The sequence below is a fragment of the Mytilus trossulus genome, chromosome 1 (assembly GCF_036588685.1).
Source record: "Mytilus trossulus isolate FHL-02 chromosome 1, PNRI_Mtr1.1.1.hap1, whole genome shotgun sequence".
NCBI classification, from domain to species: domain Eukaryota; kingdom Metazoa; phylum Mollusca; class Bivalvia; order Mytilida; family Mytilidae; genus Mytilus; species Mytilus trossulus.
This window is the reverse complement of record NC_086373.1, coordinates 103523340-103535946: the sequence shown is the minus strand read 5'-3', so window position 1 is coordinate 103535946 and position 12607 is coordinate 103523340. Positions and strand designations below refer to the sequence as shown.

General features: G+C 30.4%; 1 protein-coding gene across 1 annotated transcript in view; it reads right to left on the bottom strand.

Annotated features, from left to right (window-relative positions):
• Nucleotides 1-12607, bottom strand: part of LOC134694712 (mucin-22-like) — a 48001-nt gene that overhangs the window by 26354 nt on the left and 9040 nt on the right. The window contains exons 2-5 of the mRNA XM_063555758.1: nucleotides 7479-7610; nucleotides 5205-5390; nucleotides 4260-4472; nucleotides 3744-3881 (exon numbers count right to left, since the gene is read on the bottom strand). Of these exons, the coding sequence (XP_063411828.1) occupies nucleotides 3744-3881; nucleotides 4260-4472; nucleotides 5205-5390; nucleotides 7479-7610 (669 nt within the window). The remainder of the gene's footprint in view (nucleotides 1-3743; nucleotides 3882-4259; nucleotides 4473-5204; nucleotides 5391-7478; nucleotides 7611-12607) is intronic.

The following is a 12607-nucleotide window of genomic DNA, read 5'->3' as shown; positions in this document are numbered from 1 at the left end:
TGTTTATATTACCATGTTGCCTGAATTAGGTTTATTCCAACTTTCGTTATTAGCCTTTAAGGTATACAACAATTAATTTGGGCCATTTGGAAAGAACATACAAGAAAGTAGACATATTAAAATAATAAAAAAAAAAAAAAAAAGTTTGTACACATTGCTGTATCTTTGTCAATAGGCCAAATATTTGGGGAGTTTTGGCATCACATAAAAGCACACTGTAGAACCATGTTGAAATCATAATAGGAGGGCACATTTGCCCTGTTGTTCCAATCAGAAGTATACCTGTTTTTTGTACTATTCAATTTCTTGGAAAAGTACGCTCTAATATGCAATTAAAGGTGTGTTGAATTTTTCAGCACAAGTCAGGATAAGGTCTAGTTTTAACATGAAATGACTGCCACATTACTTGAACTTAAGACAAAGTTGCAATTTAAGGTTTCTGTATATTTGTCTTTGTTTATTTTTGCATATGTATTTTGTAAATGTCAGCTGGATATTATTCCTGTATTGTAATTTACACCCAAAAAATATTTGATTTGATTCTATTTATTCTGATGACATTTTATGCAGTTGTTCACTATTTACCTCAGCTATTTACTGAGCATGTTGTTCTATTGTATGCTATATGTTTGCTTGCACTTCTTATTTTTTCAAAAAGTTTTACTGTGTATGATGAGGCACTCAAGGAAAATTAGTTGTATAACTAACTGTGTTTAAACCCTCTTAAAACAGAATAAAGTATTCTCCTTGTTGTTAAGATGTGAGGATTTTGACTTTACCAAGCACCCCTAACAATAATTTAAAAATATGAACATTGATAGTATTTTTACAAGTAGATAAGTTCAACATTTTTTCATTAAGATTTCCATAATATACATATTCCAACTTTATCATTATAATTATTCAAATGGATGTGGACATGCATTTAAGTGCTATTATATAAAATGGGTGGGGTCAAAACATCTTTCATATGCATCAGATTACTAGTTTGCTGTAACAAGTGATTGAACAAACAGTTACTAGTACATATTGACAAAATATTTATACAACACATGATTATAATAATATATAGTGTATTTAATCGTGATACATAAATTTATAACTTTTTACAACATGTATTATTTAATATTGAATGTGAATCCCATAAGAATACTTTTCCCAATTGTTATGTAGAGTGATTTCCTCATTATGTTTGACTAAAAAATTATAACAGATTATAAAAACCGACAATTTAACAAAGTGAAATGATTAGAATGAGATCAATAATGAAACAGGAAGGAAGGAACCTACCCTTTAAATCTGTCTAGTACATCCTTCATGTGTTCATTCTACACAAGGATGTTTATTATATGTCAGATTATGTTCACCTTCCAGATGGACTATAGTATAAAACACCTGGAGAAAATCAGCTGTTTCTAACAGATTACATTTGTTCTCATTGTCAACATGTTTATTAAATCTACCAGTAAATGTTTATTATCTTTAGAAAAAAACCTCTTAGATGTATGAAGTGTAGGAATTGTTTCATTAGGGTCATCTTAACATTTTGGATGTTTCCGTTCTATTCCTACTCTTCAGCCATCAGTGGTAATATTAAGGTATTGGTTAAATGGTTAAATTAAAGATGAGAAACTAAGATCAATGTTGGCAACACTTTGATTAAGTCTGTTGTATATAAGTAATATAAATATCATCAGAGAACTAACCAGCTTTATTCAATATTTGTTGAACTAATTACAAATTTCATCTTACTTCTAGATTTATATCTTTAATATCTGTATAAACTTGCCTTCTCAATCTTTTCTAGTGATTATGCTTCTACATAGGGTTCATTAAACACATTGTCAAATCTAATTATGAGAGGGGGTAGGAGGGGTCCTGATCCCGAAATCCTGGGCTTAAATAAACCTGATCCCATAATCCCAGGCTTAAAAACACAAAATCTGAGGTCCTGAAACTCAAAAAAAATAAAATTCCCCGGATCCTGAAAGAGTCAATCCCAAAATCCTGAGCTTAAAAGCACCCTATCCTGGAGTCCCGTTTAAGGTTGTATCCCTCCTCATATATATTTCAACAGCAAAAACAAAAAATAAAAATATAATTCTCAATTAAATTTTTCATATTGAGGAGTGACAGACCGACAATTTATCAGAACAAAATCATAGATTCAAATAACTGATAAATGACCTGAAATATTGACATTCTGTATATAAAATAACACATCTAGACTAATGATAACTGTTGTATAAGATTCTACAATAATCACTGTCTTCATTTTACTTTGGAATATTTTATGAAAATATAAAAATTAATCAACTTATTTGCTCTCGTGTTGATTCAGACCTTCTTTTAACTTCTGATAGGCTTATTATATACCCTTTTATAAAGAGTGTTGTTTAAAAAGAAAAATTCCAACTTCTTTTATTCCATCAAATGCAACTACTCCCTCCCTCCTACCCCCTAAAACAAAATCATGTTAATTATGACATCGTGTCATTTTATTTCTTTAAAGTTTTGATTTTGAAATAAAAAAATATCTATTCAATAAATAACTTATAATTCATATGACACTATTGGTTCTAAAATTATTCTGTATGGTCTAAGTTTTGCAATATTGCAGTATTGCTGTTATTGTTTGTTTTCACTATATATATTTTTTTTTCATCATAAAATCACCAAAAATATCAGTCTATCCAAATATTCTTTGACCTCAAAAGTTTGAGAAGGTATGATTTTGAAAATGTTAACATTCAGCATTATCATGACAAAATAGCCTGGATGTTTCATGAAACAGAATGCTTTAACTTGAAATATACAATAAAATTATGTCACATGATCTGATTTCAAAGAAATAATATATTCAAATTTTCTTTGTAAAATATGATTCCATGTTAAGAAGTAGAACAATACATAATTTAAGAATGAAATAATATCTACCTGACAAAATTGTGATTAATCCTTAACTATTACATAAACAGGATGTAGAAGTAGCTACGGATATAATCAGAGGAAATACTCATATAAGGTCGTTGAGAATCATATATGGCCCTGACTGATAATAATAATTATTAGAGCTACTGATTGTCGTAAAATACAGTTACACCCATGTGTAAGGCGGCTGAGGAACATACAGATCACGTTCTGGAGTAATCTTGAATGTCAATTCCCTTACACAGTTTACACCCAGTTGTAGGGCGGCTGAGGAACATACAGATCACGTTCTGGAGTAATCTTGAATGTCTATTCCCTGACACAGTTTACAGCCTGCAGAGTTTATAAAAGCCTTTAAGGTCATTGTAGACCTTCAAGTGAAAAGTTGAAATTTATCACAATGTCATGTAATTTATTATTCTAGAAATTTCAATGTTTAAACAAGACCGCAATTTAAAGCTGAAAAACAGCTGCAAGATATTTACTGACAAGTAAGTTAATTTCCCTGCTTTAGAATAAAACTCAGATACATTAAAGTACAAAATATTTGCACCTCAGTGAAACCATAAGAAATATAATTAAAGATATACCCATTTCATTTTGGTGAATATTTTTAAGATATTTTATAATTTACTCATTTGATAGAGCTGACCATTTGTTACATTCAGAGTTTATGAGTTTCTCTAAATTAAAGCTGAATGATCCGTTTACAAATTGTTACTTTTAAAAGTTATGAATTTTTGTCTGAATTTTTTTCTTTCATTGATTAATAAGTGTCCTTACAAAAAATTTGCTGAATTCTAAAAACTTACAGGTATCACATCTGTAACCATACCAACCATCTTCACAGTCATTAGGACACTCTCCCGTCAACTGATTACAAGTGGTGCCATATTTACAGTTACCACAAAAATTTTCACATTCATTTCCCCATGTATAATCTGTACACACTAAAATAAGAATAATTTTTATATTTAATAGAGCAAAAACTGTAAGTTGAAACGGTTTTTATAATCAGAATGAGCCCAATTTGATCATATACATGTATATACAAAAAAAACAGAAACTATTATGATTGTTCAGTCACTTGGACATTTTTCCTGTCAACCTTTTAAGACTGTGCACCAAAATTATTTAATGTTTTCAGTGTGGACAGGAAAGCGATTTCTTACAGGAACCAGTTCATATGCATCGCACATAATGAGCTACTTATGGTACCACATGTAGTTAGATTAATCATTTAATCTATGAAAATTGAGATTGAAAAACATATTAAATTTTAAATTTATAAATGAATACATGTAAAGCCATGATAACATAATACCAACCATAAGCCTCCACTTCACATATCTTCAGTTCTTTGGGTTCTGTCTTCTTTATCAGGTACAAATGTTGGCCACTGACCTTACACTCAATATCAAGTTCACCATTCAGTGGGAAATCCCCAGTATGGTTGTGACAGGAGGTGGCATCTTTTAACACTGTGGTATTACCTATCTTTACGTTCAAATCATTTGACCATACTCTCTCTGACTGAGCACCTGTCCATGTAAAAGGTGTTTTATCATTTTCTGATACAATTTTATTTGCTTGTCTATATCAAACATTTTAATCCTTAAATTTCTTAACAAAAGTTGAAGTTAGTGTAAGGTAGCAGAATATAAGACAAATTTCATTTCATTTTATTTTGCCTTTCAGTTTCCATCTTTGGTTTTTTGTTGAGAGTCCACAGATTATATCCCTAAAACAATTTGGCTATTTCTTTTAAAAACCTTTTGGTTAGGGACAGTTAATCAGAAAACTATTTTTGGCCATTCATTGTTTGTCCCTTATTAGCTAATAATGTTATTAAACACTCTTAATTTTAAAACATTTTTAAGTTCTGAGTGTAAACCAGATAATTCAAATGCAATAAGATGAATTTTCTGGGTTTTTTTTAAATAATCTTCTCACTTATAAGTTTTGTTTGTGTTCTTTTTTTATAAATTTGTTCATGAAAATTAATAATGTGTTAACTGTCGATATTCATCGTCTTTTTTTTCTTCGCTGTAAATACCCCTGTCACTCTAATATAATTATAATCCATTTTACTATTGTCAGTTTATTGTCTTAATTTTGTATGCCATAACCGTTTAATGTAAATGTGTTTGTGCTAATAAATATTGTCTTATCTCCCTTACCCCACAGATATAAATATTAGAATCCAATACTTACGATTAGGTTTGTCAAATATTGTTACCCCACTGATATAAATATTAGAATCCAATACTTACGATTAGGTTTGTCAAATATTGTTATATGATGTAATGACTCGGTTACACCAAAATCTATTTTTAGTCTTTGGGTATCTACCCCACTGACAGACAAACAAGTGTTTTCCCGATCTCCATCAACCAACTGGTCAGCCATTTCATTGGGAAATTTCCTTAATCTGGTTGGTTTATTCATGGCTACATTGTCTAAATTGAAAATAAATAGTGAAATAATGAATTTGAAATTAACTGCTTTCTGGATGAAGAAACACTGACACTGATGAAAATTCTTATGAACATTTCTGAATAATTCAATTTTGGATGTAACGCATCTTCTGATTGGCTGACGTTATTTTGTTATCAGACCATAGACATAATTTAGTCATGTGACCGTGACGTCATCAACGTTTTTTCATGGTTTTCTACAGGTTATAATGGGATTTAGAATTCACTTATAAGAAATGACTGTAATATTTTTTCTGTCTATTCCAAATAACATAAAAAAATGTGATGCACACTGTTAAATAACCCGCTACGCACGTTATTCAGTGTGCACCACATTTTTTATGTTATTTCATTCTTCATAGACAGAAAAAATATTAGTCATTCCATAAGTTTCTTTAAAAGATCATAGTTGATTAAAAAAAGTACTGATCATATTATTTATGATATTTCATACCTGTAGCATGGGGGGTTCGGACAAAAACCCACCCCCTTGAAAACAAATCAGCACTATTAAAGTCATTGTTTTGTTCGAATTGTGACTGTTAAAGTCGAGTGTGTGAGTCCAACAAACCCCCCCCCCCCCCCCCCCCATGGAAATTCCTGGCTATGGGCCTGTATTTTAATTAGAATGTACCAAATTTTACTTTGATAAAAACCATGAGACTGAAAACATTTTGTATTCAGCTGGATTTTAGCTCAAATGAGCCAGACTTGTGTATTCCTTTTGTGTAGTACATGTTTCCAAACAACATCCTGGTTAGTGATAGTAGACATCTAGCAGTTCAATCTTTAGAAAAAAAACAGCTTCTTTCATATTACACTGTACTCATATGGAATATAAATATACACTGATTTTTCTTTATTATTATTTTATTTCATTGATCATGCAAATCAAGTTACATTTTCTTACATGAGTTTACACAATGAAATGTATCTCACCTTCTTTGAGGTCTAGGTCATATGAACCATGAACCATGCCAGACTGACATGTACACCTAACAATCAGTCAATGCATTTAATAAAGTTGACCTATTGCTTGTAGAGTCTAAGAAACAAACTTAACCATAAAAACTCAACATTGACCAATGAACCATGAAAATGATGTCATGGTCAGATGACACCTTGCCAGACAGACATATATACACCTTACAATCCTTCTATACAATAAATATAGTTGACCTATTGCTTATAGTTTAAGAAAAACAGACCAAAACACAAAAACTTAATATTGAATACCGGTAATGCACCCTGAAAATGAAGTCAAGGTCAAATAAAGTTATTTTCATACCCCAAATATAGTTGACCTATTGCATAAAGTATTAGAAAGACAAAAAAAAACTAAACCTCAAAAAACTTTATTTTGACCACTGAACCATGTAAATGAGGTCAAGGTCAAATGAAACTGTCAGTTGGACATGTACACCTAACAATCATTCCATACACCAAACATAGTAGACCTATTACTAATAGTATCTGATATATGGATTTGACCACAAAAACTTAACCTTGTTCACTGAACCATGCTAAAATGAGGTTAAGATCAAATGAAAATTGTCCGACAGACATGAGGACCTTGCAAAGTATGTACATACTAAATTTAGCTATCCTATTACTCCTAATAAGAGAAAAATTAACAATTTTTATAATTACAAACAATCTTATCTTATTTTTCAATTTGTCACTGAACCATGAAAATGAGGTCAAGGAAAATGGATATATGACAGACAGACTTCAAACTTCTAAAATTTAAAGTTTTAAAAAAAAGTTAACCCACAGCCACTAGATCACTATCCCTATGTCAAGCTTTCTGCTAGAAATGTTGCACACTTGACAAAAACTACAAGATACATTGAGAACCTACTCCATAATACTGATTACTAAACTTTGCCTAGCAAATGAATATCAAGCAATCATTAGGCAATCATCAGGCAATAACAAACTTATAGCTTATACACTTAATTAGGCATCTGACAGTTAGGTCAATTCCATCCAGGCTCATACATACTGAAAGCTCCACTCGATTGGTCAAATGACAGCAATAAAATTGTTAAAGCTAATTTCAACACTTACGCATCTGACAGTTAGGTCCATTCCATCCCGGTTTACACATACTACAAGCTCCACTCAATTGGTCACATGACAATTCACAATTACAAGAATACAAACAATTAGGTCCAAATGTGCTGGGCTCACAACTGGCTTCTGCAAAATAAACAAAACACATTTTTTTTCTATTTTGACCTATATAATAGTGGGCTGTCACAAAATCTACTGGTACAATCAAAATGAAAAAAATGGAATAGTTTCTTTCATTTTCTCATGGTTCTTCACCTTATATATGTTTTATGTAGAATAGATCTATAAATAATCATACATTTTAATTTTTAGAGGATAACGCTTAATAATCCAAATTCTTTCATTTATCAAACTCAGACTATATTAACTATTGAATCCTACATGTACATCAATTGAAGGAAACTGTTAAAGGCAAACTTTAGTGAATTAATTTGCATTGTGCAAATTAACAATGATAATTTTTGTTTCATTTGTATAAAAGAAAAAATTTCATTAAACAATTTGTTTTAGTGATTTTATATATGTTAATTTCACAAGATTTCTTTAATAAAACACATGGATGCCACATATTCGTTAGATGTTTCTTAATTTAATTCAAGTTGATCATGGGTTTAACCACAAAACCTAACCAAGGCACTCAGTTATATAACATAGGTCAATGTGAGTCTGAGCAGTGATTGTGCTCATTAGGATTCAAAAATTCCTCCATAAGATTTGACACTTCTCATCAAGGATATCAAGATCTGTTCTATATTCATATTTGATTCAGTGAGTGCACTGTTCTATAAACAAAAACCCTAGTGCTAAAAGATTATGACATACTACTTTGGATTTCTAAGTAATTTAGGGTGAAAGGATTTTTGACTGAATCTGACTTCAATAATTGATGCTTGATCTATCAAGTTAAATTTCTATTACTGTAAATTCACAAATTATTGCGTGCATTTATTATTGCGATTTTGTCATTTTAGACTAAAATGCAATCTTAATTTTTGCGATTTTGAGAAAAATCATGTTTAATTCATATAAAAAATTTCAAAAATGCAGTTTAAATTATTGCTATTATAACCCTGACGCATAAAAACATCCCAATAATTTCTGAATTTACAGTATTTTGTAATCCTGAATATGCATGAAATATTTGCCACTGGTCATTAAGCAACCATCAATCATAGAAATATTATTTTGAAAAATGTTGATCAACAGAAACAATTAAAATTTTAAGCTTTACACAAGATTTAGATTTTAATATAAAAGTAAACAACGGGTATAAACAAATATAAATATTTTTAATTATTTTTAGTCAATCATAAGAACAGGTTCTTTTTAATTAATCAATTTGAATTTCAAAATCAAAACTCAGCTGGTAACAAAATACACAGACAAATGTTGATTCACCATCTTATACCATTTACCAATGTACACATCTGTTGCTTACAAATTTTATTCTGAGAACAACATACAAACATGTCTAGAACAGAAGCCATCCTTAATGTCAAAAGCCCAAAGTGTTGCTGTTATTTTGTTATTTGTAAAGGTTTAATTCTAGAGACAAATGAATATCATTAGTACAGGCTTGTGGTTTGTCAAGTGCAGAAGTCACAAACAGATAAAAAGTCTAGACTAAAATCATCTAATCAAGTCTTAATTCAATGCTATTCCAACAACAGGAAACACTTCCTTAAATCCAAGGCCTCAAAGCTAAAATTCCAAATCAGTATATCTTGTCTGGTTTTGACATCCTTTCATTATCCAAGATTATATAATATTTCAGCTATTTTCGCTCCACAAATTCCACCTTGAAGGCTTAAGTCCTGATAAATTGTTGATAAACTTCTGTGCTTCTCCCTCTTTAAAGAGATTCAAAAATATTTCAAAAATCCTTAAATTAAAAGGAGAAGCTAATATATGAGAAACAAAAATGTGAACACAGGGACATGTCTTGTCTGTAAGTATTTGATAAAAAAATTGCAAATGTTGAAAAAATAGCAACACTCTGAAATGTAATAAAATGATGAAAATATTCCAAATCCTCAACGTTTATAAAGCATGACCGATGGTTCAAATAATTTCCATGGAATTAAGATCTACTAAAGGATAGTACAACTTCATATCAAATATAGTTGACTTCATCATAAGTCAGTTTCCCAGTAACTGACATACCACAAACTTACAGATAAAAAGTTTACTAAAGTTTCAAAGTCAATATATCATGACTGAAAAGTCATGACCACATAACGTATAGCTGGCTATTTTCACAGGTGTAAAATTCAGGATTTTTTTTAAAATAAGGTATACGAAATATTTTGGCAGTTATTATTTTGGCAGATTCAAAGTTTTTATCAATACTTTTGCATGTGCACTTATAAATTGGTGGAATTTATTTTGGCAATTTTGTTATATCCGCGAAAATTTACACCCTGCGAAAATAACCCGCTGTATGTAAATATAAAAATAAACAATTGCAGCTGGGTTATACATTTTAATGGTACCAAACCATCTCCCTTATCTGAAACAAAAGTGTAACATCCCAACATAGAAAGACATACTTAGATGTTCATATTTTAGGGATCAGTCCATGTGATCAAAAGAAATCACTGTGATGGTCAAAAAGTGTGCATGAATATAAGGAGATATGGTATATATAAACAAACGAGACTAAAACCCAAAGACATAAAACTGTAAAGGCATCTGAATGTCAGCATTCAAATTTCAACAACAAGCTAATATCTGTACAATATATGTTAAGCTCTACATCATCCAGTCTACAGTTAACTCAACAACAAAACAAAACACTGATCACACTATAACTGTTCCTTTCAAATTTTTTATTGTATAAAAAAATTTAGCAGCTTTTCAGTGTTCCCAGCATTGCACATTTTTATATGCCCAAGGGCAATAACTCCCAAAAAAATATTTCGGTTCTTTTAAAGTATCAATAAATATTTCCCTAAAAAAATAAGGCAAGGAATTGTTTATAGTGTTATTTTCAATACGTACATGTAATATTATTTCTAAGGGCATTTCTTTTGTAAAAATATTTGGTCTGAATTCTTCCAAACCCTTGCTAATACAAGCCGATGAAATTAGATTCATAAAAATTCAACTCGAAATGTAGATGTGCAATGTTTAATATAAATAATTTAGCAGTACAAAACACCTGGGGAAAAATGATCAGCTCTAATTTTTCAACTTTACAACATGTTCATGCATTGCTGATATTAATTAACCTTTGATGTCAATTGCTAACAATATTACAAGAAATGTATGTTTTACAGCACTTGCAATTTTTTTATATCATTTAAAATATTCCCATGGGTCATGCATAAATCTTTTGAAAATAGTTGATTGACACTGATTTCAAACTTGATGATAAAAATTGATGATATAAACCTTTTGATTTAAATTTCATAAATATCTGGCTAGAATTGTCCAATTGAGAATTGCTTACAATGCCGTTTTCTATACAATTTGCATTTCTAAGGGACAATAACTATCCTTCAAGAAATGTATGCTAGATAGTCCTTTATTATTATGGAATTTTTCATATATATTTAATATCACCAAGGGGTAAAACACTTTGCAACATAGCTGACCTATTTCAAAACATGTTCCAGACATTGGGGATATAAACCTTTGACATAAATTTCTTAACAATCTGGCAAGAAAATGAAAGTGCCTTAAAGAAATAATGTCTTAATGGTTTCTAAGGAAATGCTGGGTAAAAATAAGTCAGACTTCAATACAGTGACACAACAACCAAAGACATCTATTGGTTTATATAGACTTCAATACAGTGACACAACAACCAAAGACATCTATTGGTTTATATAGACTTCAATACAGTGACACAACAACCAAAGACATCTATTGGTTTATATAGACTTCAATACAGTGACACAACAACCAAAGACATCTATTGGTTTATATAGACTTCAATACAGTGACACAACAACCAAAGACATCTATTGGTTTATATAGACTTCAATACAGTGACACAACAACCAAAGACATCTATTGGTTTATATAGACTTCTATACAGTGACACAACAACCAAAGACATCTATTGGTTTATATAGACTTCAATACAGTGACACAACAACCAAAGACATCTATTGGTTTATATAGACTTCAATACAGTGACACAACAACCAAAGACATCTATTGGTTTATATAGACTTCAATACAGTGACACAACAACCAAAGACATCTATTGGTTTATATAGACTTCAATACAGTGACACAACAACCAAAGACATCTATTGGTTTATATAGACTTCAATACAGTGACACAACAACCAAAGACATCTATTGGTTTATATAGACTTCAATACAGTGACACAACAACCAAAGACATCTATTGGTTTATATAGACTTCAATACAGTGACACAACAACCAAAGACATCTATTGGTTTATATAGACTTCAATACAGTGACACAACAACCAAAGACATCTATTGGTTTATATAGACTTCAATACAGTGACACAACAACCAAAGACATCTATTGGTTTATATAGACTTCAATACAGTGACACAACAACCAAAGACATCTATTGGTTTATATAGACTTCTATACAGTGACACAACAACCAAAGACATCTATTGGTTTATATAGACTTCAATACAGTGACACAACAACCAAAGACATCTATTGGTTTATATAGACTTCAATACAGTGACACAACAACCAAAGACATCTATTGGTTTATATAGACTTCAATACAGTGACACAACAACCAAAGACATCTATTGGTTTATATAGACTTCAATACAGTGACACAACAACCAAAGACATCTATTGGTTTATATACAGTCGTCAAATATAGAAATATAAGTCAGACTTCAATACAGTGACACAACAACCAAAGACATCTATTGGTTTATATACAGTCGTCAAATATAGAGACATCTATTGGTTTATATACAGTCGTCAAATATAAAGACATCTATTGGTTTATATACAGTCGTCAAATATAGAGACATCTATTGGTTTATATACAGTCGTCAAATATAAAGACATCTATTGGTTTATATACAGTCGTCAAATATAAAGACATCTATTGGTTTATATACAGTCGTCAAATATAAAGACATCTATTGGTTTATATACAGTCGTCAAA